This window comes from Staurois parvus, unplaced genomic scaffold (genome assembly GCF_062004578.1).
Source record: "Staurois parvus isolate SC_StPar_1 unplaced genomic scaffold, SC_StPar_1.0 ptg000503l, whole genome shotgun sequence".
Lineage (NCBI taxonomy): Eukaryota > Metazoa > Chordata > Amphibia > Anura > Ranidae > Staurois > Staurois parvus.
Genome location: NW_028318299.1, coordinates 1137252 through 1164852, shown reverse-complemented (window position 1 = coordinate 1164852; position 27601 = coordinate 1137252). Strand labels below are relative to the sequence as shown.

General features: G+C 44.8%; 1 protein-coding gene across 1 annotated transcript; it reads left to right on the top strand.

Moving 5' to 3' along the window:
- The first annotated feature begins 398 nt into the window (after positions 1–398).
- LOC149451969 (uncharacterized) lies at positions 399–25679 on the top strand. Its single transcript, XM_089689923.1, has 4 exons — positions 399–887; positions 11027–11153; positions 18694–18767; positions 25045–25679. The coding sequence occupies exons 1-4, from the start codon at positions 566–568 to the stop codon at positions 25428–25430; spliced, it is 909 nt and encodes a 302-aa protein (XP_089546049.1). The 5' UTR covers positions 399–565; the 3' UTR covers positions 25431–25679.
- The last annotated feature ends 1922 nt before the right edge of the window (positions 25680–27601 follow it).

The window sequence follows — 27601 nt, the reverse complement described above, 5'->3', positions numbered from 1 at the left end:
TTGCATGACCGCACAATTGTCTTTGTTAAGTGCAACAGCACTGAAAGCTGAAAATTGTCCTGGGCAGGAAGGGGGTAGAAGTGCCCGGTAGGCAAGTGATTGATTCCAGTGTTGGCACTTTGAAATAAAAAAGTTGGTTTTGTGTTGCAGTTTGGGCACTCGGGCTCAAAAAGGTTCGCCATCACTGTTATAGAGCATTCCTTTTGTATTCTGATTCAAGCGCTGCACCTATCCCTCTTTTTATTGATTACTGTAAGGTTGGTTGGTTGCCTTTTTTGGTGTTCTAGCTGCTTACACATTCCTGTCTGTAGCGCTCGCTATACCATTTTTACACAGAAAGACAGGAGACATGCAAAGGTGGGTAAGCCAAGAGAAGTGTGCGTGTGAGAGCTAGTATACTGCTAACTCATTATGCGGTCTGAATAAGTTCCTACAGCTCACATTTTTTTAGGCTGCTTGTACAGAAAAGTCTTTCACTTTCACAACATTTATGATTTTTTTCCAGTGTAAGCAGAGGATCTTCTGAGTTGGAGACAGAAAGAGACAGAAAGAGACAGAAAGAGAGATGAATGTGGACCAGCTGAAGAAACTCATAAATGAGTATAGTCTGGATAATTGTGCCTTGGGCAACCAGGGCTTTACACGGATCCTCCTGCAGCTGTTTGGCTACCTGGGACATGGCAAATCCTCCCTAATCAACTCCTGTATGCACGTCCTACAAGATAGAAGCAATAAGTTTAGTGAATACGCTAGAGCTGGAGCAGCAGATGGAGGGCTGACCATGGAGAGGAAATCCTACAAGTTAACCAACACCATCACCATTGTAGACAACAGGGGCTGCTCCAAACTCAACGGTTATGAAACTGGCGAGATCTACGCCCAACTAGGTGAGTCATGTTCAGAATTGTCTGAGGCCACTTGAGCAATTTGTAGCTTGAAACTCCAAAAATGCTCAAACTTAAAAAAATCAATTCTTCTCTATGGTGCCTATTCACACCTGATCACACAAACAGGCACCATAGAGAACAACTGATTTTTTTTTAAGTCTGAGTGTTTTTGGAGCTTTGAGCTTCAAGCTACAAATCACTCAAGTGTGAATCCAGCCTTAATGAGCTTCATGTCTTCTGCTCAGAGCTGCTGGAAAATACTTATCTTGATCTCTTACTGGTTCACTTGCAAGTCAAGGGGGGGGGGGGGGGGGGCAGAGTTTATCCCATTTCAAACCTTCCTGTTCAGGAACTTTTAGAGTGGTCTGTGTCTTCATTATGACACAATTTAAAGTGTATATGAAGCCATTTTTTTGTTTTGGATTAGGTGGTGATGGGTTAGAACCCATGTTGGGTTTTTACTGCTGTCTGTGAAGACTTCCAGGCTTGTTTTGGTGGTAACTAAGCAATGGTTTTCATCACTTTGAGAAGATTTTCACTTACTTCTTGTTGTGACCACAGAACAAGAAGTGAAAGTGTTGGGTTACTAAATAATAAATGTGCTGCAAATTTTGTTTTCCTTCTGCTGGGTCAGGACACTATTAACTAGTTGCCGACTGCAGATAGCCGAATGACGGCTTCACTGCGGCCGGCCAGTTCTGGGTGGACGTCATATGACGTCCCCCCAGAACGCGCTCTCCTGCGCGCCCCAGGGGGCGCGCACCCTGCGATCTCCGTGATCGCTGTGTCCTACGGACACAGCTGATCACGAGATGTGGTAAAAGGCCAATCATACCGGCCTTTTACCACGTGATAAGCGGTGTCCAATGACACGCTGATCACAGGGAAATGCAAGTGCTGGTTCTCGGCTGCACTTTCCTCACGCTGTCAGATCGTGAGGAAAGTACTGCCGAGAACCGGCAGTTGTCAGAGCGAGGATCGGCACCGATCATCAGGGCACTGATGATCAGTGCCCTGATGATCGGTGCCCAGCAGTGACACCCGCAAGTTCCACCCACCTGTGCCCAGCAGTGCGCCCACTAGCTCCGCTCACCTGTGCCCAGCAGTGCACCCACCTGTGCCACTCTGCAGTGTCACACACCTGTGCCCAGAAGTGCCACCTACCTGTGCCCAGCAGTGCACCCACCTGTGCCACTCTGCAGTGTCACACACCTGTGCCCAGAAGTGCCACCTACCTGTGCCCAGCAGTGCCACCCACCTGTGCCCACCCACCTGTGCCCACCAGTGCCACCAACCTGTGCCCACCCACCAGTGCCACCCACCAGTGCAGCCCAGCAGTGCTGCCAGTCAGTGCCACCAGTCAGTGCCCAGCGGTTGTGCCAGTCAGTGCCGCCAGTCAGTGCCCAGCAGTGATGCCAGTCAGTGCCGTCTATCAGTACCCATCATCAGTGTCACCTATCAGTGCCGCCTATCAGTGCTGCATATTAGTGCCGCCTATCCGTGACACCTCATTAGTGCTGCCTATCAGTGCCGCCTATCCGTGCCACCTCATTAGTACTGCCTATCAGTGCCCTTTAGTGCTGCCTATCAGTGCCCATCAGTGCCGCCTATCAGTGCCCATCAGTGCTGCCTCATCAACACACATCAGTGAAGGAGAAAAATTACCTGTTTGAAAAATTTTATAATAGAAACAAAGAAACTTTTTTTTTTTTTTTTTCAACTTTTTTGCAATTTTTAATTTATAGCGCAAAAAGTAAAGCGCCCAGTGGCGATTAAATACCACCAAAAGAAAGCTCTATTTGTGAGAAAAAAATGATCAAAATTTCATATGGGTACAATGTTGCATGACCGCGCAATTGTCAATCAAAGTGCGGCAGCGCTGAAAGCTGAAAATTGGCCTGGTAAAGAAGGGGGTATAAGTGCCCGGTAGGCAAGTGGTTAACTTGGGATAAATGAGAAGACAGACACAGCAGTGTGGTGTATCAACTCAATTATCAAACATTTATTACATGAGTTAGATATTTCTATAAACTGGACACTGTGTTGACTTAGACAATAGCCAGTTACATGTTAGCAGTTTGTATACTATGTGAAAATGAAACTAGTTGACAGCACACTCTCATTTCTCTGTAAATCGAAACTCAACAACTACTGATAATACAAAACTCACTTAACCCTTCAGAAGGTAAACCTCCCCAGTAGGACACATATGACATTAAAAAAACTGAAGAAGATTCTAACCATTCCTCAACAAAAAGAACTCAACAGATTTTCTTAAATTAAGGAATGATACATTCCTTAATTTAAGAAAATCTGTTGAGTTCTTTTTGTTGAGGAATGGTAAGAATCTTCTTCAGTGCCCAAATAAAAACTTATATACACTGCACAAAAAAAATGAAATGAACACTCTTTAATCAGAGTCTAGCATCAAGTCAATGAAACTCCTGGAATATTGATCTGGTCAGGTAAGTAGCAGAGGGGGTTGTTCATCAGTTTCAGCTGCTTTGGTGTTAATGAAATTACCAAGAGGTGCACTAGATGGACAACAATGAGACGACCCCCAAAACAGGAATGGTTTTACAGGTGGAGGCCACTGACATTTTTTTCCCTACTCATCTTTTCTGTTTTTCACTAGTTTTGCATTTGTCTAGGGTCAGTGTCACTACTGGTAGCATGAGGCGATACCTGGACCCTACAGAGGTTGCACAGGCAGTCCATCTCCTCCAGCATTAACATGCCATTGCCAGAAGGTTTGCTGTGTCTCCCAGCACAGTCTCAAGAGCATGGAGGAGATTTCAGGAGACAGTTACTTTAGGAGAGCTGGACAAGGCCATAGAAGGTCCTTAACCCATCAGCAGGACCGCTATCTGCTCCTTTGTGCAAGGAGAAACAGGATGAGCATGACCAGAGCTCTACAAAATGACCTCCAGCAGGCCACTGGTGTGAATGTCTCTGACCAAACAATCAGAATCAGACTTCATGAGGGTGGCCTGAGCGCCAGACATCCTCTAGTGTGACCGTTTTGGTGGTGGGTCAGTGATGGTCTGGGGAGGCATATCCATGGAAGGATGCACAGACCTCTATAGGCTAGACAATGGTACCCTGACTGCCATTAGGTATCTTGAGGAAATCCTTGGACTCATTGTCAGAGCCTACGTTGGTGCAGTGGGTCCTGGGTTCCTCCTAGTGCATGACAATGCCCGGCCTCATGTGACAAGAGTATGCAGGCACTTCCTGGAGGATGAAGGAATTGATACCATTCAATGGCCCCCACAATTGCCTGACCTAAATCCAATAGAACACTTCTGGGATGTCATGTTTCGGTCCATCCGACACCGCCAAGGTTAAACCTCAGACTGTCCAGGAGCTCAGTGATGCCCTGGTCCAGATCTGAGAGGAAATCCCCCAGGATACCATCCATCATCTCATTAGGAGCCTCCCCTGATGTTGTCAAGCATGCATACAAGCACGTGGGGGCCATACAAACTACTGAGGACCATTCTGAGTTGCTGCAATGAAATTTCAGCAAAATGGACTCGCCTGATGCATCATTTTTTCACTTTGATTTTTGGGGGGTCTTTGAATTCAGTCCTCTGTAGGTTGATCATTTTCATTTCCATCAAATGATGGGGCGTCCTTACGTTCCTAACAGATGACCCCATCCATATCAGGATAGATATTCAGCACGGTCATTTTTCCCATTGAGATCTGATGTGTTTTCAAAGTATTCCTTTAATTTTTTTGAGCATTGTATTTCTTTATTAGTTCAGTTATGTGGCAATTATGATTATTATTATTATACAGGATTTATATAGCGTCAACAGTTTGCACATCGCTTTACAACATGAGTGCAGACAGTACAATTACAATACAGTTCAATACAGTACGAATCAGAAGGCCCTACTCTTTAGAGCTTACAATCTAAAAGGGAGGGTCAAGTGATACAAAAGGTAATAATTAAGGGGGATGAGCTGATGGAGAAAGTGGAAATACAGTTATGTGGGAGTGGGGTAGGACTTTCTTAAGAAAAGGATTTTCAGGGATCACCCAAAAGTAGACAGAGTAGGTGATAGTCAAACAGATTGAGATAGGGAGTTCTATAGGATGGGAGTGGCCCAGAAGAAGACCTGGAGGTAAGCATGGGAGGAGGTATCAAGGGAGTTAGCAGAGATGTGGATGGTTTTGTATGTTGTTGTTAGTATTTTGGATTGAATTAGTTGGGTGAGTGGCAGCCAGTGTAGGGATTGGCAGATGGGGTGGAGGACGCTGGACAGTTGGTAAGGTGGATGAGCCTGGCAGCAACATTCAAGATGGACTGAAGAGGGGATAGCTTATGTAAAGGTAATCCAGCGAGGAGGGAGTTGCAGTAATCAAGTTGAGAGATGACCACAGAGTGGACTATAAACTTTGTGGTGTCATTGGTTCGGAAAGGGCATATTTTGGAGATGTTTTGGAGGCTAAACTTTGACATTGATTGAGTTTTGGACAGTGACTGGATGTGGGGCCAAAAGGAGAATTCAGAGTCCAAGATTTCACCTAACACCCTGGCATAGGGGGACAAGTTGATGGTTGTGCCATTGATCTTGACAGAGAAGTCAGAAGAGGGGGCACATGGGGGAGGAAATATTATGAGCTTGGTTTTGGTTAGATTGAGTTTGAGGAAGTGGTGTAACATCTAGATTGATAAGTACGTCAGTAAGTTAGTGATGCGTGAGGAGACTGATGTTGTGAGATGAGAAGTAGAGAGATAGATTTGGGTGTTGCCAGCATAGGAATGATACTGAAAGGCATAGGAGGCTATCAGCTGACCCAGGGAGGAGGTATAGATAGCGTATAGGAGGGGTCCAAGATTGGAACCTTGGTGGAACCTGACAGAGGAAGGAAAATCGGAGGAGGAAGTAGAATTATAAGTAACAACTAAGGTGTGGTGAGATAGGTAGTATGAGAACTAATGAAGAGTACAGTCATGGAGACCAAATGAGTAAAGTTTTTGTGGAGGAGTCCAACCATATCAAAGGCAGCCAAAAGGTCCAGGATTTTAGGAGCTGTTAGTAAACAGTTTGTGAGTTTTAGGAGAGCAGGTTATGTGGATTGTTGAAAGAGAAATACAGGCTGAAGGAGATCAAGGTTGGTGGGGTCCAAGGAAGGCTTGTTAAGTATGGAGGTGACTAGTGCATGTTTTAGAGAATTGAGAAAGAAGCTAGAAGAGAGGGAGAGATTGAAGATGTGAGTTAGACAGTGTGGAATAGAGCCAGAGGGTAACTGAAATATTTGAGAGGGAACAGGGTCCGGGGGGAAGGTAAATTGTTGGGTGTTTAAAAAGAGTTTAGAGCCCCGTCTATGGTAGCGGGTTAAATGAGGGAAGTAATGAGTGTACCCGTGGACAAAGGTTAGAGTGTTAAGTGGGGAAGGTATCTGCACAGCGGATATCTGAAATCTTTCTGAGACTTAGTCCTACACCATAGATCAGGGGTGGGCAAACTTTTTGACTTGAGGGCCGCAATGGGTTCATATATTGGACCCGGGGGCCAGACCAAGAGTAGATGAATGATGTGTATGTGTCATCCATAGTAAGTATAGTAATATTCCCCCATAGTAAGCATAGTAATTAATCCCCCATATAGTAATTCATCCCCCATAGTAATTCATCCCCCATATAGTAATTCATCCCCCATATAGTAATTCATCCCCCATAGTAATTCATCCCCCATAGTAATTCATCCCCCATATAGTAATTCATCCCCCATAGTAATTCATCCCCCATATAGTAATTCATCCCCCATATAGTAATTCATCCCCCATAGTAATTCATCCCCCATATAGTAATTCATCCCCCATATAGTAATTCATCCCCCATAGTAATTCATCCCCCATATAGTAATTAATCCCCCATAGTAATTCATCCCCCCCATAGTAATTCATCCCCCATATAGTAATTCATCCCCCATATAGTAATTCATCCCCCATAGTAATTCATCCCCCATATAGTAATTCATCCCCCATATAGTAATTCATCCCCCATAGTAATTCATCCCCCATATAGTAATTCATCCCCCATAGTAATTCATCCCCCATAGTAATTAATCCCCCATATAGTAATTCATCCCCCATAGTAATTCATCCCCCATAGTAATTCATTCACTTACCTTTGCTCCGCGCGTTCCTCTCGCCGTGTTCCCGCGCCGTTCCGGTCTTCAGGGCGGACTGTGAGAGGAGCCTAGCTCCCCTCACGTTCGTCACGCTGCCCCGCCTACACACATCCTGACAGCATCACGCTCCACGGGCCGGATTAAAAGGCCATAGTTTGCCCATTGCTGCCATAGATGCTCAAGTGCGTGGCTATATATTTTTGTGACTTCTGGTATCATCTGTTTACTAAGGTTGTAGGGGTCAGGGCCTGATTCTATGTGTAGTGAGAGAGGCAAGCTCATTCAGGGTTTCTATGGGTAATTGTTAGGTGGTTGGCAGGAAAGGTGCTGGAAGACAGGGAGAGAGTGAAACTAGTAAGGTAGTGATCAGAGAGATGAAAAGGATTGTTGGAAAGGTTGCATGGAGGATACAAGGTCAAGGGTGTTGCCATCAGAATAAGTAGAAGACTGTATCCATTGCTTTAGGTCAAAAGAGGAAGTTAAGCTGAGAAGTTTAGAAGTAACATGAGTGTTTGTATTAACAGGGATGCTAAAGTCACTGAGAATAATTGTGTGAATTTCAAAAGTGAGGAAGTAGAATAGCCAGGCAGAGAAGTCATCAAGGAAAGTTGATACTGGTCCAGGGGTTGGTAGATCACAGCAATTCTTAACCATTTGCCGCCCAGCCAATGGCCGTTTGGCGGCTTCAAAGTTGCTTCTCCACTCCGGGTGCACGCCATTTGGCGTGCTCCCGCACATGCGCCGTTTGCGCTAATGCAGAGCAGCGCAGCGGCTCGATCTGTCACCGGGCGTGCACCTCGGACACGGCCGATGACAGATCTGAGTACCGGCCCCCGTTGCAGGTACCATGTGACCTGCTGTGACCAATCACAGCAGGTCACATGACAGTTGTATACAATGGATGGCTTCATTCATGATGCCATCCATTGTATACTAGTGCCTAGCTGTGAATGGTCACAGCTAATCACATGCACATGTCATGTGATTAGCTGTGACCAAATCACATGCACATGTCATGTGATTAGCTGTGACCAAATCACAGCTAAGCACAAAAAAAAAAAAAGCTGAATGAATCGATTTCATTCAGGTAAATGCTTGCTTATAGCAAAGTATTTCTTTGCTATAAGCAAATTGTGTAAAAAAAAAAAAAAAAAAAAATACTGATCACTTCCCCAAAGTAGTATAATGTTACTATGGTAACATTGTACTATTTTGGTCATAGTAAAATATGAAAAAAAAATGTTAAAAAAAAAAAAAAGTAATAAAAAATTAAAAATAATAAAAAAAATAAAAAAAAATAAAAAAAATAAATATATATATTTTTTTTTCATACTGTCACCAGTCAGTGTCCCTGTTCACCGCCATTCCAGTTATATGATGACGCTGTACTGCACTGGTGACAGTATGTAAAAAAAAAATAGTGAAAATAATTTTTTTAATTTTTTCATTTTCCGAAAAATTATGACAAAAAAAATACAACTTCAAAAAATTCGCCATGCCTATTATGAAGTACGTCGGACTGTCTACTCTGCAAAAAGGGGTCATTTGGGGGATATCTGTACTGTCCTGACATTTGGGGGATATCTGTACTGTCCTGACATTTGGGGGATATCTGTACTGTCCTGACATTTGGGGGGATATCTGTCCTGTCCTGACATTTGGGGGGATATCTGTACTGTTCTGACATTTGGGGGGATATCTGTCCTGTCCTGACATTTGGGGGATATCTGTCCTGTTCTGACATTCTTGGACCTCAAGAAATTAGATTGGCCGTCAGTACTTCAGGATTGATCAATAATCAGATCTATACCATAGTTTGTGAACTCTATAACTTTCCTACAAACTAAATAATACATCCTAATTTGGGTTATTTTCACCAAAGACATGGAGCAGAATACATCTCGGCCTAAATTTATGAAGAACAATTATTTATTTGTAAATTTTTATAACGGAAACAAAGAAAAACACGTATTTTTTTCAACATTTTTGGACTTTTTTTGTAATTTAGCAAAAAATAAAAACCCCAGCGGTGATTAAATACCACCAAAAGAAAGCTCTAGTTGTGTGAAGAAAATGATAAAATTTTAGTTTGGGTACAGTGTTGTATGACCGCGCAATTGTCATTCAAAGTGTGAGAGCGCTGAAACATGAAAAATGGCCTGGGCAGGAAGGGGGAAAATTGCACGGTATTGAAATGGTTAAAGAAATCGGAGAAAATAGATGAATACAGTGAGCTTCAAATGATGAGACGAACAGAGAGGGAGGAGAGTGAAGAACCTGAAAGTTGCTCTGTGGGGATAGGAGGATTCCCACTGCATCTCCCTCCCATTCACTGGGTCTGGGAAAATGAGTCCATAGAAGGCCACCATAAGAGAAGGAAACAGGAGAAGCAGTGGCAGATTCATGAAGCCAGGTTTAAGTAACATCAAGTAGATTAAAGGGGTTGGTGAGAAAAAGGTCATGGACAGAAGTGAGTTTGTTACAGACAGAGCAGGCATTCCAAAGGGTACAGGAGAAGGGGAGGCTGGTTTTGGGAAGAAGAAGAATGAAAACAAAATTGCGTGGTTGCGGCTGCTGCCAGAGGGTGCAGGGTGATCGGTGCCTTGGTTACAGTTAAATGATGGAGGCCCAGGATTTGGGAAAATATCTCCAGAAGTTATGAGAAGCAGAAGGGTGAGGGAAGTAATATGTGAGTGTGATGCAGCAGCAGCAGCAGAGATGTATAGCTTACCTGTGAATGGACAGAGAATAGATGCTCAGATGAGCAAGAGCGGAAGTGCCACCTAAATAACTACTTTAGTACCGGGCACTTCCCCCCATTCCTGCCCAGACTAATTTTCAGCTTTCAGCACTGATGGCTTTTGATTGACAATTGCGCGGTCATGCCATACTGTACCCAAATAAAATTTTTATCATTTTTTCACACAAATAGAGCTTTCTTTTGGTGGTATTTAATTGCCGCTGAGTTTTAATGTTTTGCTAAATAAATGAAAGAAAAAAAAGATCGAAAACATTGAAAAAAAATATGTTTTTCTTCTTTCTATTATAAAATTTAGTAAAATAATTATTGTTCTTTATAAATTTAAACCAAAATGCATTCTGATATATTTCTTTGGTGAAAATAACCCAAATCAATGTATGTTATTAAGTCTGTAGGAAAGTTATAGAGTCCACAAACCACGGGTTATATATCTGAATATTGATCAATCCTGTTGTACTAACGGTCCATCTCATTTCATGAGGCCCTAAAATATCCCTAATATCCCCCAAATTACCATTTTTTTTTGGGAAGTAGATAGTCCAAGGTAATTAGTAAGAGCCATGGCAAAGTTTTTTTGAAGTTGTAATGTTTTGTCATAATTTTTTTAAAAAATTAAGAAATGTAAAAAAAAAAAAAAAAAAAACTTTTTTCTTTACATACTGTCATCAGTGCAGTACAGTGTCATCATATAACTGGTGTTATATGATAGTGACTGAGTACTAACAGCATGTAATACAGCATTTATTTATAGTTTTAATGATGTGGGTTTAACCCTTTCCCGCCGCCCTATAGCAGATTTACTGCTGCAGGGCGGCAGGGGTGTGCAAAATCACATATATATATATATATATATATATATATATATATATATATACACATGATTTTGCATTTCCTAGGGACCCTACCTGCGTCGCCATTGGTGATCTCAACTGTTGATCACTGGGTCCCGGTTGGCAGTCCCTTAGTATCACTGATGGGGGAGAGGTGTGTATGTAAACAATATAGACCTCTCCCCTGTCAGCTCCTGCACTCTGAAAAGCAGAGCAATACAAAGCAATGTGTTGACACAGTAAAGCACACACAGCACACAGTTAACCCTTTGATTGCTGCAGATGTTAACCCCTTCCTGCCCAGTGCCATTAGGACCACATAGGGGGAAATGCCTAGCAGCCCACTCTTTCTCTGTTTAGGCTGCATAAAACATCAGAAAATGTTGATTTTTTTTCCAGGTAACCTTGTTCCTCTAGATGAAAAAGTGGAATGGACAAAAGAGTATGAGCAAATAATCACAAGTATGGAAGACCCAGATGTGATGCCAAATTACACCGACATCACTGTGCCAATATTTGTTTATAGGTAAGCAAAGCAAATGTGTGAAGGTGTCCAGCTGGTTATTTTATGGACACTTGGTCAGGTAACGTTCTCACCCATGATAGTGGTTCCATCCTTACTTGTCAATGTAGCTATGGATCGCTGATTTGCAGCCAGTTTTTGGGTGGATAGGAGGCAATGCTATCACCTCCTGAATGCCTATTTTTCATTCCCAAGGAAGATTTGACATGGAAATACTGTGCTTCGACCACCATAGCAATTGGCTTGTGGTTGCACATCTTTGATTGAGTGGATTGGACCATTAGTGGAATACATTTTTCATTTTCTAAGTTTTACCGAGAGAAACATAAAGGAAGAGAAAATGACAAAGATTGTTTGTGAACCAAATGCAAAAAAATGTAGGTACTGCTCTAGGTGGTCCTAGTCCAATGTCAACCACTATGAGTGACAGCCAGGAACAGAGCTTGTCTTTGGCTCCAAACATCAATATGTAGCAGGAAAGGTGTCCCATAAATTGCACATTTCTGCAAATCCACTGTGAAGGAGTATGTGACAGTCCCAGCTACCCCCCCCCCCCCCTGGAGCTTATTTATAGGGAAGATGATTGCATGATTAATGTTTGGGGGGGCAGAGCAAAACGTTTTGGGACATGGCCTGGCCAGAGCCCATGCTGAGGCTGCCACATACATAAAATCTGTGTTTTAAGCTTTCTCTGGATTTTGTAATCCAGGATTGGGGCCTGGAGATTGAAGGTTCCAAAGTGCCTTGGGTGGGATCTAACCTTCAAACTCAGGTGTACCGGACCATTATAATCCAAACCTGAGGATAGCTCAGGGCTCCCGGAGTCGGAGTCAGGAGGTCTCAGCACAGGAGTCAGGTGGGCTCCTATCAAGAGGTCAGAGTGTGGACCGGTGCAGCACGGAGCTGTCAGTAAGAGAACCAAGGAAGAGGAGAGAGAGGCACAGAACCTGGAGTTTGTGACATGGAGTGTCTCAAGACAGAAGCCTGTACAGCCAAGTTGGCAGTTTGTGTTTGCTGGAAAGCGAAAAGGAGACCAAAGAGATCAGCGGTGCTGCCAACCAGGGAGCCAGGTAGCTCGGCATTTTCCAGCAATAAAAGTGGGCTGCCTCGTCTCTAAACTGAAATTTGGACTGATATGTCTCACTTGTCAAACTCATCACATGAGCTAATGATCCCCCCAGATCACAATAGGGATTTATTTGATTTTTTAAGCCAAATGTATGTCATTATGACATCATCAGCGCCATTATTATCTCAGAGCCGAGTCCAGTTAGTTTTAACCAAATTCTAAAAACTATCCTCTCTCAAGGTCTATGTTCATGACTTTTGGTTCCAGTGATGTCCATATTTGGAAATCCACCTCCTGTCTTGCTGGTAGTGGACTTGCCTGTTGAGGGCAGAGGTCAGCTAGATGGCTGTTACAGGAGTCCACCTCCCCTGTCCCTTGGCCGGGAGCTCCCCCATCCCCTCTTCCCTTTCCCCTCCCTTCTCCTCCCTACCCTTTTCCTTCCTCTTCCTTTACCTCACCCCCCTCTTTTTTATCTCTCTCTCTATTCTCTCTTTCCTTCATGTTCCCTTAAAGTGTTACTAAACCCACGGCAATACAATCAGTCTGTAGATGCAGTAATGCATGCTGTTATACTCACTATGGAACCTAAGGGGTTAATCCTTTGCATTGTGTAAAAAAGGCTGTTTGATCCTGTTTTCCATGATCCTCCCCTTCTTCCAGTGTCACCCATTTATCTCCTGATAAGACATATCGTGTGGAGTCACTCTGCACATGCTCAGTTTGGTGTGTATTGCTAGAGAGGTTTTTTTTTTTAATCTTGGGAGAGTACATGTGATTAGTACAGGGCCAATCAGCACTGTCCAGATAGAGGTCAGGGGTTCTGCATCCTAGCAGAATGAAAACTCCTGCTACAAGCTTTAAGCAGTGCTCTGCTGGACACTGATAGAAATCACAAGACTGCTATATACTGCTGATGAGAAAAGGGATTTAGCAGTTTATATTTGCTAAATAAATGTTGTGTGTACTGTGGGAGACCAGATATAGTGAATGCAGGGTCCGGGGAGACCAGATATAGTGATTGCCGGGTCCTGGGAGAGTGGATATAGTGAATGTGGGGTCCAGGGAGAGTGGATATAGTGAATGCGGGGTCCGGGGAGAGGGGATATAGTGAATGCGGGGAGAGGGGATGTAGTGAATGCAGGGTCTGGGGAGAGCGGATATAGTGAATGCGGGGTCCGGGGAGAGCGGATATAGTGAATGCAGGGTCCGGGGAGAGCGGATATAGTGAATGCGGGGTCCGGGGAGAGCGGATATAGTGAATGCAGGGTCCGGGGAGAGCGGATATAGTGAATGCGGGGTCCAGGGAGAGTGGATATAGTGAATGCGGGGTCCGGGGAGAGCGGATATAGTGAATGCGGGGAGAGGGGATGTAGTGAATGCAGGGTCTGGGGAGAGCGGATATAGTGAATGCGGGGTCCGGGGAGAGCGGATATAGTGAATGCAGGGTCCGGGGAGAGCGGATATAGTGAATGCGGGGTCCGGGGAGAGCGGATATAGTGAATGCAGGGTCCGGGGAGAGCGGATATAGTGAATGCGGGGTCCAGGGAGAGTGGATATAGTGAATGCGGGGTCCGGGGAGAGGGGATATAGTGAATGCAGGGTCCGGGGAGAGCGGATATAGTGAATGCAGGGTCCAGGGAGAGTGGATATAGTGAATGCGGGGTCCAGGGAGAGTGGATATAGTGAATGCGGGGTCCGGGGAGAGGGGATATAGTGAATGCGGGGTCCGGGGAGAGGGGATATAGTGAATGCGGGGTCCGGGGAGAGCGGATATAGTGAATACGGGGTCCGGGGAGAGCGGATATAGTGAATGCGGGGTCCAGGGAGAGTGGATATAGTGAATGAGGTGTCCGGGGAGAGTGGATAAAGTGAATGCAGGGTCCGGGGAGAGCGGATATAGTGAATGCGGGGTCCGGGGAGAGCGGATATAGTGAATGAAGGGTCCGGGGAGATCGGATATAGTGAATGCAGGGTCCGGGGAGAGCGGATATAGTGAATGCGGGGTCCGAGGAGAGTGGATAAAGTGAATGCAGGGTCCAGGGAGAGCGGATATAGTGAATGAGGTGTCCGGGGAGAGTGGATAAAGTGAATGCAGGGTCCGGGGAGAGCGGATATAGTGAATGCGGGGTCCGGGGAGAGCGGATATAGTGAATGAAGGGTCCGGGGAGATCGGATATAGTGAATGCAGGGTCCGGGGAGAGCGGATATAGTGAATGCGGGGTCCGAGGAGAGTGGATAAAGTGAATGCAGGGTCCGGGGAGAGCGGATATAGTGAATGCGGGGTCCGGGGAGAGCGGATATAGTGAATGCGGGGTCCGGGGAGAGTGGATAAAGTGAATGCGGGGTCCGGGGAGAGCGGATATAGTGAATGCAGGGTCCGGGGAGAGCGGATATAGTGAATGCGGGGTCCGGGGAGAGCGGATATAGTGAATGCAGGGTCCGGGGAGATCGGATATAGTGAATGCGGGGTCCGGGGAGAGCGGATATAGTGAATGCAGGGTCCGGGGAGAGTGGATAAAGTGAATGCGGGGTCCGGGGAGAGCGGATATAGTGAATGCAGGGTCTGGGGTTTAATAACACTTTGGGGTTGATTTACTAAAGCTCACTAAACTGTGCACTTTGCAAAAGCAGTTGCTCCAGAGCTTGAAAAAATAGGTAACTGGTTTCCCGCCCTTTGGTATACTTATATATGTATGATATTAACTAGACTGGATACTGGATACCAATAATAATATGAACACTACCTCAATCAAATAGAGTGCACATTTAAATACAATAAAAGTGATAATCAATGTGTGCAAAAAAAAAAAAAATATTTTTAAAATTATCTTTAAAATTATTTTCAAAAATTATCTTAAAAATAATAGAAATAAATTTTGCAACAAAATAATATAAATCAAATAAAGGTAAGTACTGATGCCAAAAAAATATTAGAAAGTGAAAAGGAAAATTATGCAACAAAAAATAAAATAAAAAGTAAACAAAATATAAAAAATTCCTAAACAATACAAACATGTGCAAAAAACGTGTTCAAACTATAAATATTATATTATTGCCCAATTTCTGTGTCCAAACATAATCTGTGGTGGGATCCTTGCTTAAATGTCAACACTTATATGCGCTCACCTCCCTGTTAGCCTGTTGCTAGGCTAACACAGCTTTGGTGTGATTAGAATAGTAGAAATCCCCTGGAGCTTCCCTGGATTTTCCTGAATAGATTGCTTCTCTTAGGAGCTTGATGGTTAGAGCTTCCTTACATAGCTGTATAGGCTTCCATCCCCAAAGTTTCCTTGTTAGTATAGTCAGTGGGAGAAAAAAGAAGGATATGGTGCCTTATCATTTTAAAAAAGGTGTTTTTAATACTCTTTAAATACACTCTGTCAGGGCTCCCAGGGTATGACCAGAGGTATGTGACTGACGCAGGGAAACGCAGACTCCAGATATGATATAAACAATATAATTTATTAACACGAACAATACATAAACGCAGTGCAATACTAAAACATAACACAGTGCAAACGAACCAAACCACCCACAGATAACAAAACATACAATGCAAGCGTTGTCAGGCAGGCCGGGTCAATAACAGGAGGTCAGAACGTATGGGGTTAAGCAGGAGAATGGTCAGACAAAGCCAGGGATCAGAGCAGGAGAATGGTCAGACAAAGCCAGGGATCAGAGCAGGAGAATGGTCAGAAAAGCCAGGGATCAGAGCAGGAGAATGGTCAGACAAAGCCAGGGATCAGAGCAGGAGAATGGTCAGACAAAGCCAGGGATCAGAGCAGGAGAATGGTCAGACAAAGCCAGGGATCAGAGCAGGAGAATGGTCAGACAAAGCCAGGGATCAGAGCAGGAGAATGGTCAGACAAAGCCAGGGATCAGAGCAGGAGAATGGTCAGACAAAGCCAGGGATCAGAGCAGGAGAATGGTCAGACAAAGCCAGGGATCAGAGCAGGAGAATGGTCAGACAAAGCCAGGGATCAGAGCAGGAGAATGGTCAGACAAAGCCAGGGATCAGAGCAGGAGAATGGTCAGACAAAGCCAGGGATCAGAGCAGGAGAATGGTCAGACAAAGCCAGGGATCAGAGCAGGGTCAGCAACGAATAAGACAGGAACAGGAACAGGATTGCAGGAACAGGATACAGGGCCCAGGAGAAACACACACCAAGGCAGAGTCTGCAGGTCTGGCCATCCCTTAAATACACCAGCATAAGCAGTTTCAGGTGTTTGGCTGGCTGCAAGGTTGAGTCTCTGATTGCTGGGAGCACCCGCTGGCCAGCCCTGGTACTGCAGCCCATAAGGCAGTTGAGTCCCACCATTGCTGGCCAGTCCATTCCTGACACACTCACATGTATAAAATAACATAAGCGCTTTGTAATATACAAAATCCCTCTGTAGAGATGTGACAAGCTTCCTCTGTATAACCGCATGCACAGTCTATACTCACCATATCTAGAATGATTGAAGTTGGGTTGCCCTGGTGACGTCAATGCCCCTCCCCAACGCGTTGCGCCACAGGGTCACGTGGCTTCTTCCGGGGGATATGATGCTCCACAGCTTAGTAAATGAGCAGAAGCTCTGCTGACTTCCATCATCTAATCATGTGCAAGCAAAAATGCTGTTTTCTATTTTCCTGGCATGTGATTGGGTATTCTTTGCAAAGTGAATCTATACCTCATTCACTAAGCTCTGGAGTAACTGCACGTTGCAAAGTGCACATTCTATTTGCCTTTAGTAAATCAACCCCTCTAACTTTCTTACCCCAACTCACATTTCTGTTAATACTTACCCTCCCAAGTTGTCTTTTTTCCATAAGTCACAGTAATTGATCAGTGAAGGACTCCCTCTCCTTTTCGCTGCTGTGGAATTGCTGTATTGATGCAACTAAAAGTGCACCAGAGACTCGGCCTGCTACTCACTTTCTAAGTTGTTGGGCCCTTATCCCGGCAGCCAAGAAATGGCCACTACCCTTCATTGTCTCTTCTTGGTTTATTGTGCTCGTCCGTACTACACTCACCGGACACTTTATTAGGTCCACCTTGCTAGTATCGGGTTGGACCCCCTTTTGCCTTCAGAACGGCCTTCATTCTTGGTGGCATAGATTAAACAAGGTGTTGGAAAAATTCCTCAGAGATTTTGATCCATATCGCACAGTTGTTGTTGGCTGCACATCCATGAACCATTGATACAAGGCAGGATGGATCCATGCTTTCATGTTGTTTACACCAAATTCTGACCCTACCATCTGAATGTCACAGCTGAAACCTGGACTCCTCAGACCAGGCAGCATTTTTCCAATCTTCTGTTGCCCAATTTTGGTGATCCTGTGCGAATTGTAGCCTCCATTTCCTGTTCTTAGCTGACAGGAGTGGCACCCGATGTGGTCTTCTGCTGCTGTAGCCCATCTGCTTCAAGGTTGGACATGTTGTGCATTCAGAGATGGTATTCTGCATACCTTGGCTGTAACGAGGGGTTATTAGAGTTACAGCCGCCTTTCTATCATCTCCAACCAGTCTGTCTGTTCTCCTCTAACATCAGCCAGGCATTTTCCTCCAGACTTAATGAAGAAGATTGGTATAGCCGACACTTGTTTTGCTGAATAATAAACTTTATTGAATGAGTATAATGTGTATATAACATGGCTTCTTGTGTCTTTCTGTCATCTGGAATCAGTCTGCCCATTCTCCTCTGAACTCTGACATCAACAAAGCATTTTCCTCCACACAACTGCCACTCACTGGATATTTTCTCATTTTCGGACCATTCTCTGTAAACCCTAGGGATGGTTGTGTGTGAAAATCTCAGTAGATCAGCAGTTTCTGAAATACTCAGACCAGCCAGTCTAGCAATAACAACCATGCCACATTCAAATTCACTTAAATCCCCTTTCTTTCCCATTCTGATGCTTCGTTTGAACTTCAGCAAGTCGTCTTCACCACGTCTAGATGCCTAAATGCATTGAGTTGCTGCCATGTGATTGGCTGATTAGCAATTTGTGTTACCAAGCAATTGAACAGGTGGACCTAATAAAGTGGCCGGTGAGTGTATGTTCTATGGCCTTTTAGGCCTCTGGGTATTGCATTGAAATTGAATAAAATCTTTATGAATCTATAAATGATCCTTGATGGCATGTTGTAGATAGCCTCAGGCACTGCTCCAGCCACACACACTGACGCGTTTCGCCCCGCCCATCAGGGTTTGGTCACAGATGTCTGGTTGAAGCGGCGGCTGAGGCCATCTGCAACATGTCATCATTGTTTGACTCAGGGGTTCGGTTTTGTGCGGCGTCCACTTCTTCATATGCCATATCAGTTTCTGGAATAATCTGGAATAACCTGTGCTTTCTCTGCCGGCAGGGTGACTTTTACCAGTACCGAGCCTTAAGTGGCACCACAAGTCTCCCACATGGTGTATAAATGATCCTTGCTGTCCTCAAGTATCAACCTCTCAAAAAATGTGCAATATTTGTTACAGCGTGAAGAGGAACCTCGCAACACATGAAGAACAGGAGATCAAATCATTCCTTACCAACTGCCGCAATTTAACAGGTACAGATTCAGGGAATGTCTTGTATTTTGCTAATAGCCAAATGAAAACATTGTTATTCTTGGGTCTAGATTTAGAACTGGGGAAGTTGCTACATCAAGCAGACCAGCTATAGGGCCTCATAGGGGTCTCAGATCTGTTCTGAGGATCTTGGATCAGAGGATTGATTGCATGAGAATTGACAAGACTGTTAACCATCTATGCTTACTATAGAGTAGTGGTGGTCAATTTACAAATGATCCAGAGCCTCAATTGTGGCCCCTGACACTCAGTGGGTCACACAAAAGCACATTGCATCAAATTAGAATTATCAGTCAGATTATTCCAAATGAATGGGTTGTAATATACCAAAGTTTCCTTTCTGCTGAATGTATTTAATTGTACAGCAACTCATACTAAAGAGAAAGTTGGAGTACAATAATTCCTATTATTGATGTCAATAAAAACTCCCAGCACTGGTGTTAGTGGACACAGTGGACACAGAATTGTTGTCAGCAACCATAATTATAACTCCTAGCTTTGGTGATAGTGGATGCTGTAACAGCCCCAACAAAAGTCAGTGCCTACAGTAATAACCCCCAACACTGGTGACAATGGCAGTGATAATAATACTCAGTATTGGCATTTGTGGAGGCAGCATTAGTGTCAGTGCCAACAATAATAACCCCCAGCATTAGTGTCAGTGCCAGCAATAATAGCTCCCAGCATTAGTATCAATGCCAGCAATAATAACCCCCAGCATTAGTGTCAGTGCCAGCAATAATAACCCCCAGCATTAGTGTCAGTGCCAGCAATAATAACCCCCAGCATTAGTGTCAGTGCCAGCAATAATAACCCCCAGCATTAGTGTCAGTGCCAGCAATAATAACCCCCAGCATTAGCGTCAGTGCCAACAATAATAACCCCCAGCATTAGCGTCAGTGCCAACAATAACCCCCAGCATTAGCGTCAGTGCCAACAATAATAACCCCCAGCATTAGCGTCAGTGCCAACAATAATAACCCCCAGCATTAGCGTCAGTGCCAACAATAACCCCCAGCATTAGCGTCAGTGCCAGCAATAACCCCCAGCATTAGTGTCAGTACCAGCAATAATAACCCCCAGCATTAGTGTCAGTACCAGCAATAATAACCCCCAGCATTAGCGTCAGTACCAGCAATAATAATCCCCAGCATTAGCGTCAGTGTCAGCAATAATAACCCCCAGCATTAGTGTCAGTGTCAGCAATAATAACCCCCAGCATTAGTGTCAGTGCCAGCAATAATAACCCCCAGCATTAGTGTCAGTGCCAGCAATAATAACCCCCAGCATTAGTGCCAGTACCAGCAATAATAACCCCAGCATTAGTGTCAGTACCAGCAATAATAACCCCCAGCATTAGTGTCAGTGCCAACAATAATAACCCCCAGCATTAGCGTCAGTGCCAACAATAATAACCCCCAGCATTAGCGTCAGTGCCAACAATAACCCCCAGCATTAGCGTCAGTGCCAGCAATAACCCCCAGCATTAGTGTCAGTACCAGCAATAATAACCCCCAGCATTAGTGTCAGTACCAGCAATAATAACCCCCAGCATTAGCGTCAGTACCAGCAATAATAATCCCCAGCATTAGCGTCAGTGTCAGCAATAATAACCCCCAGCATTAGTGTCAGTGTCAGCAATAATAACCCCCAGCATTAGTGTCAGTGTCAGCAATAATAACCCCCAGCATTAGTGTCAGTGCCAGCAATAATAACCCCCAGCATTAGTGCCAGTACCAGCAATAATAACCCCAGCATTAGTGTCAGTACCAGCAATAATAACCCCCAGCATTAGTGTCAGTGCCAGCAATAATAACCCCCAGCATTAGTGTCAGTGTCAGCAATAATAACCCCTCAGCATTAGTGTCAGTGCCAGCAATAATAACCCCAGCATTAGTGTCAGTGCCAGCAATAATAACCCCAGCATTAGTGTCAGTGCCAGCAATAATAACCCCCAGCATTAGTGTCAGTGCCAGCAATAATAACCCCCAGCATTAGTGTCAGTGTCAGCAATAATAACCCCCAGCATTGGCATCAGTGCCAGCAATAATAACCTCCAGCATTAGTGTCAGTGCCAGCAATAATAACCTCCAGCATTAGCGTCAGTGCCAGCAATAATAACCTCCAGCATTAGCGTCAGTGTCAGCAATAATAACCCCCAGCATTAGTGTCAGTGTCAGCAATAATAACCCCCAGCATTAGTGTCAGTGTCAGCAATAATAACCCCCAGCATTAGTGTCAGTGTCAGCAATAATAACCCCCAGCATTAGTGTCAGTGTCAACAATAATAACCCCCAGCATTAGTGTCAGTACCAGCAATAATAACCCCCAGCATTAGTGTCAGTGCCAGCAATAATAACCCCCAGCATTAGTGTTAGTGTCAGCAATAATAACTCCTCAGCATTAGTGTCAGTGCCAGCAATAATAACCCCAGCATTAGTGTCAGTGCCAGAAATAATAACCCCAGCATTAGTGTCAGTGTCAGCAATAATAACCCCCAGCATTGGCGTCAGTGCCAGCAATAATAACCTCCAGCATTAGTGTCAGTGCCAGCAATAATAACCTCCAGCATTAGCGTCAGTGCCAGCAATAATAACCTCCAGCATTAGCGTCAGTGTCAGCAATAATAACCCCCAGCATTAGTGTCAGTGTCAGCAATAATAACCCCCAGCATTAGTGTCAGTGTCAACAATAATAACCCCCAGAATTAGTGTCAGTACCAGCAATATAAACCCCCAGCATTAGTGCCAGTACCAGCAATAATAACCCCCAGCATTAGTGTCAGTGCCAGCAATAATAACCCCAGCATTAGTGTCAGTGTCAGCAATAATACCCCCCAGCATTAGTGTCAGTGCCAGCAATAATAACCCCAGCATTAGTGTCAGTGCCAGCAATATTAACCCCCAGCATTAGTGTCAGTGCCTGCAATAATAACCCCCAGCATTAGTGTCATTACCAACAATATCAACCCCCAGCATTAGTGTCAGTGCCAGCAATAATAATCCCCAGCATTAGTGTCAGTACCAGCAATAATAACCCCCCGCATTAGCGTCAGTGCCAGCAATAATAACCCCCAGCATTAGTGTCAGTGCCAGCAATTATAACCCCCAGCATTAGTGTCAGTACCAGCAATAATAACCCCCAGCATTAGCGTCAGTACCAGCAATAATAACCCCCAGCATTAGCGTCAGTACCAGCAATAATAACCCCCAGCATTAGTGTCAGTACCAGCAATAATAACCCCCAGCATTAGCATCAGTACCAGCAATAATAATCCCCAGCATTAGTGTCAGTACTGTTAACCCCCTGGCCTTGCATTGCTGGCCTGTAGTACAGATTTCAACCTCCTGCCATTATTGTATTTTGGTTTTGTGTTGCTCTAGGCAAGGCTAAAATCAGGCACCCCCTCATCTAAATTTGTCCCACCTCTTTCTGTTTAAGACCCACCCCTTAATCTGTAAACTCCATGCTTTTCTCTTTAGGTTCTGCATCAGGAGTTGGTAAGAAACTGTAGACATAGTACAGCTGATAATCAGAGACTGCAGACCTATTACAGGAGATGGTCAAAGACTGCTGACATACTACAGTAGATGGTTAGAGAATGTGGACAGGATACAGGAGACGGTCAGAGATTGTGGACAAGATACAGGAGATAGTCAGAGACTACGGACATACTATAGGAGACCATCAGAGACTGCAGACATACTACAGGAGACCGTCAGAAACTGCGGACAGGACACAGGATTCTGCGGACAGGATACAGGATTCTGCGGACAGGCTACAGGAGACTGTGGACAGGACACAGGATTCTGTGGACAGGATACAGGAGACTGTGGACAGGACACAGGATTCTGCAGACAGGATACAGGAGACTGCGGACAGGACACAGGATTCTGCGGACAGGACACAGGATTCTGCGGACAGGATAGAGGATTCTGCGGACAGGACACAGGATTCTGCTGACAGGACACAGGATTCTGCGGACAGGACACAGGATTCTGCGGACAGGATACAGGAGTCTGCGGTTAGGATACAGGAGATGGTCAGCTGAGCCCGTCTGAACACTGCCAAGCCCACTTTTTCACCCAAGAACTGCCTAACCTGCCTTCCCCGCTCGAGCACTGAGTATTGCCGAGCCCTCCCCCTGCTCGAGAACTGCTGAGCCCCCTGCCTAAACCCTGCCTCCTGCCCAAGCCCTGCCTAGCTCTCCGGCCCTTCAAGTCCTGGTCCCTTCTGCCTGGGGTTGGCACTGCCCCCTGCAAAATGCTGCCCCAAGGCAAACGCTCCTGCCCCCTCCCTCTCCTGCATTGGTGGTCAGTGAAAGAATGTTTAACTGCTCTTGCAATGCTGGTCAGTGGCAGCGTTATGAACTCCCCTTCCCCTGCATTGGTGGTCCTTGCCTGATCATATGCTCCCACATTGCTTTCTCTCCCCCCCTCCCAGCTGAGGCTAAACCTGTTCTGTTGTAATAAGATCACCCCATCTGAGAGTACTACATGTCTTCTTTTAGATCCAGGAGCTAAAATTTAAGCAGAGTTCCAGCACCTGGCACCTGCTACCACTCTGCAAAACAACTGCTGCCCAATGGTGGCAAAATTAGCCCAGGGCACTAAATGCTGCCATCCACGTGTCCAGAACCAGGGCCGTAAAGCCATGGCCATTTCTTGTTCCAAGCCTGTCTTCAGTTGATATAATGGACATGGCAAATTTTGGATTTGACTGCAAAAGAAGTAAACATTTTTTATTTCTAGTTTTGTTTCCAAAAAGGTTCATACATGTTGCAATCTGATGGTATAACCTCCTTTTGATCTACTAACAAGTATGTTTGCCTACCTGAATGGATACAAATTCAATGGGCTGTTATGGTAGAACCTCATACTATGTATCATTTTTGGTAGATCTAAAGGTGGTTGTACAGAGATTGTCAAACTTTATACAGAAGGCAAACATATAATAATCACAATGATAATATATACAGTATATATACAGTATATATATATATATATATATATATATATATATATTTTTTTTTTTTAGTTCCTGCAAATGCATTCCTATGTGACAGAAGAAAAAAATGTTTGACCACCAAGTTTTTATTGTCTGTTGCAGGGTTTCTCATCCAGGGTTCCATGGACCTCTAGGGTTGCTAGGGGTTCCTTGGTCAATGAGCAGTTTCTGCCTCTCAGATAAGTTCCCACTGACACCATCACCATATCTTTTTAGCTATCTGTAAGATGGGAATTCTTCCCGCTGACCACCAATGTAAGGGACATTCTTCCCACTGACCTCCCAATGTAAGGGACATTCTTCCCACTGACCCCCAATGTTAGGGACATTCTCCCCACTGATCACCAATGTAAGGGACATTCTTCCCACTGACCCCCAATGTAAGGGACATTCTTCCCACTGACCCCCAATGTAAGGGACATTCTTCCCACTGATCACCAATGTAAGGGACATTCTTCCCACTGACCCCCAATGTAAGGAACATTCTTCCCACTGACCCCCAATGTAAGGGACATTCTTCTCACTGATCACCAATGTAAGGGACATTCTTCCCACTGACCCCCAATGTAAGGGACATTCTTCCCACTGATCACCAATGTAAGGGACATTCTTCCCACTGACCCCCAATGTAAGGGACATTCTTCCCACTGACCCCCAATGTAAGGGGCATTCTTCCCACTGATCACCAATGTAAGGGACATTCTTCCCACCGATCACCAATGTAAGGGACATTCTTCCCACCGATCACCAATGTAAGGGACATTCTTCCCACCGATCACCAATGTAAGGGACATTCTTCCCACCGATCACCAATGTAAGGGACATTCTTCCCACCGATCACCAATGTAAGGGATATTCTTCCCATTGATCACCAATGTAAGGGACATTCTTCCCATTGACCACCAATGTAAGGAACATTCTTCCCATTGACCATGACACTAATGTATCATGAGTTGTAGATATAGTATTTCTTAGCAGGGGTTCCCTGAGACCGGACAGTTATTTCAAGGGTTCCTGTGTGTTGCAAAGGTTGAGAAAGGCCGGTCTATTGTTTTAAGTGGCGTGGATTGAAGATAAGTATTCTTGCCCTCGGAGATTGGCTTCTCTATTGTCAATGGGGCAGAGCCTAGTCAGACTATTACAAAAATAATATTTTTTGAAAATAACAATTCAACCATTGTGTCTATTTTTTATTAATCATAAAAAAATTTCACTCCTGGCATTGAAGGTAATAGTCTTCTCTGTCCTCAGGAATTTTCCCCATCATTGTCCTCACCCACAAGACAAGCGGTAACTTCGCCAAGTTCCGTGATCTGTTTGAAGGGATGGGGGCGGAGGAGATCATTCAGGTGGAGAACTACACGACGGAGGACCACACTGAGACCCGGGGAAGACACCTTCAATTCCTGACCCTGATGTACAAAGTACTGGAAGACGTCAACTTTAAAATGCAGAAGAAAATCTACCCAAAAAAAGAACGGGCCGAACATAAAACTTTTCTGTATTCTTTTTTGCATAAAAGACAAGTAGTGAATAACAATCAGTACCAGCAGGTAGTTCAACAAGACCCTTTCCCTAAAAAGAGCATTAGAGGGTTGGGACAAACCATTTACCACCAATTAGGGTTCTTGCAATGATCAGCTTTTATATATTTATGTGAAATCTTTATCCAGAAAGAAAATAAACCGTTGAAAAAATATGAAAAATATCTTTTTTTGGAATGTTTATTTTATTTTCTTTGGTTAGTGTGTGGGCAGGGCCACTTCACCCTGCATTTGGTACCCACATTCATACAAATGTGAACCAGTTTCGTCAACCTGTTGAATAATAAAAAAAAGTGCTAAAGTGCAAATGTCAAATAAATAAATAAATTAAAACCCAGAAAAGTGTTGCTATCTAATTCATATACAAAACTGTATGACTGTGCAAAAAAAGCATAAACTGTACACACAGAAAATACTGTGTGCAAAAGTACAAATTTTAAATAAATCCTAAAAATCATAACTTTCATCCATAGTCAAAATATCCATAAAGTACATCAGTCTCTAGAAAAGTCGATAGGCGTTCCCAGTGAGTAAACGTGCAGCTATAGCGCCATCTATCAGTACTTGTGCTCAGGTGTCAACCTCCCCACCCGGATGAGAACTTGCCAAAAAGGTCTAAAGCTTTATTTTTGTGTGCCGCTTTATCTCAAGGCTGCTCTCTGCTTCTTATTCAGACAATATAATTCCGAATTCCGAAATTATTTTCTTTTGAAAATTGTAACTAAGAATTTTCGCTCAAATTTCGCACCATTAGCCACAGCAACAGCCGATTTTCGAGCGACCATCGAATTTGAGTGATGGGGCACATGGAGATTTTTTAAAAAACTAACTACTTTCGAATCAATGATGGGAGAATCATGCGAGAAATATAATCAAAAAAGAAATGAGCGTGAGCTGTGACCCGGAAAGAAAAAAATATTCCTGGCCAAGAAAAGGAACAAGAGGTGAAATTTAAGGATTGATTGGTCGAATTTCAAAATCAGAGGTGGCATCATTGGATTACATAACGCACAAAATTTTTAATTTTCTAAAGAAAATTTGTTCAGAATTTGACCTATATAGAGCCTGTATTAGTCTCTCGCACCAAACTTTTCCACGAGCCCCTCTCCTCTGCTCACATTTTTTGACGCTGTTCAGGACTACTGGTATGGAACCAGCTTATCCTCCTCTGCACATCATCACAAAGATACAGAGCTGTTTGTAAATATACTGCACCTATCCTCTAGAGCACGGGTGTCAAACTGGTGGCCCTCCAGCTGTTGCCAAACTACAAGTCCCATGAGGCACTGCACAATTGACAGTTACAAGCATGATTCCCAAAGGCAGAGGCATGATGGGACTTGTAGTTTCACAACAGTTGGAGAGTCTAGTTTGACACTCCTGCTCTAGAGCAAGGATCTCCAAACTATGGCCCTCCAGGTGTTGAGGAACTGCAAGTCCCATGAGGTCTTGCAAGACTCTGACAGCCACATGCAAGACTCCCAGAGGCAGAGGCATGATGGGACCTGTAGTACTTCAACAGCTGGAGGGCCATAGTTTGAAGAGACTCCTGTTCTAGAGGGAGCATCACTGCTTCTCCTGCTCTCTACAGAGCTGGTGGGCATTCCAGCTTTGGCCCAGAAGTAACATCACTACAGACTGTCAGGGATCGCGGCGTCCTGTCGGCCGGCGCATGCGCGCTGGCGACGGCTCACGTCGGGACACAAGCACCAGGTCCCGGCGAGCCGCAGATGACAGGACGCCGCGCATGCGCAGTGGGAGCCGCGGGCGCGCCTCGGGCGGCCAATGACAGCCCGGGGGCGCGTCCCGGGCGGCCAAAGACAGTGCAGGGCGCAATATTTAAAGACGCCCTGCACTGTCACTGATCGCCGCAAGGTCTATCTGAGTTCCTGAGTCCTGTACCTGTGTTATTGACCCTGATTAACCCTGACTACTCTGCATTCTCCTGTGTTTGACCCGAATTGTTCCTGACTACTCTGCCTTCTCCCATCCTGACCCCCGGCTTGTTTGACCTATCTACGGACTGACTTATCCTGCTGACCCTGCGTGTGACCTGCCGATTCTCCGCCTGCCGATTCTGTACCTCGCCTACCCCACGGGCCCACTACTCGTGATCCATCCCGCTAGGTCCTGCCGGCCTCCTCACATCTGGCTCTCCCGGTACCAATACATCCCCGGAGGTTCCCTCTGCCACTGGTGGGCCTGCTCAGAGGTCGTGACCTGGTCCTGGTCTGTTTCAAGTCCATCCCCACCATCAGGGGCCC

Bases quoted from the DNA above. Each gene is read 5' to 3' on its own strand.
- LOC149451969 (XM_089689923.1), top strand. From the start codon at position 566: ATGAATGTGGACCAGCTGAAGAAACTCATAAATGAGTATAGTCTGGAT. The intron at 888-11,026 runs GTGAGTCATGTT...TTTTTTTTCCAG, and splicing joins CGAGATCTACGCCCAACTAG to GTAACCTTGTTCCTCTAGAT. The intron at 11,154-18,693 runs GTAAGCAAAGCA...TATTTGTTACAG, and splicing joins GTGCCAATATTTGTTTATAG to CGTGAAGAGGAACCTCGCAA.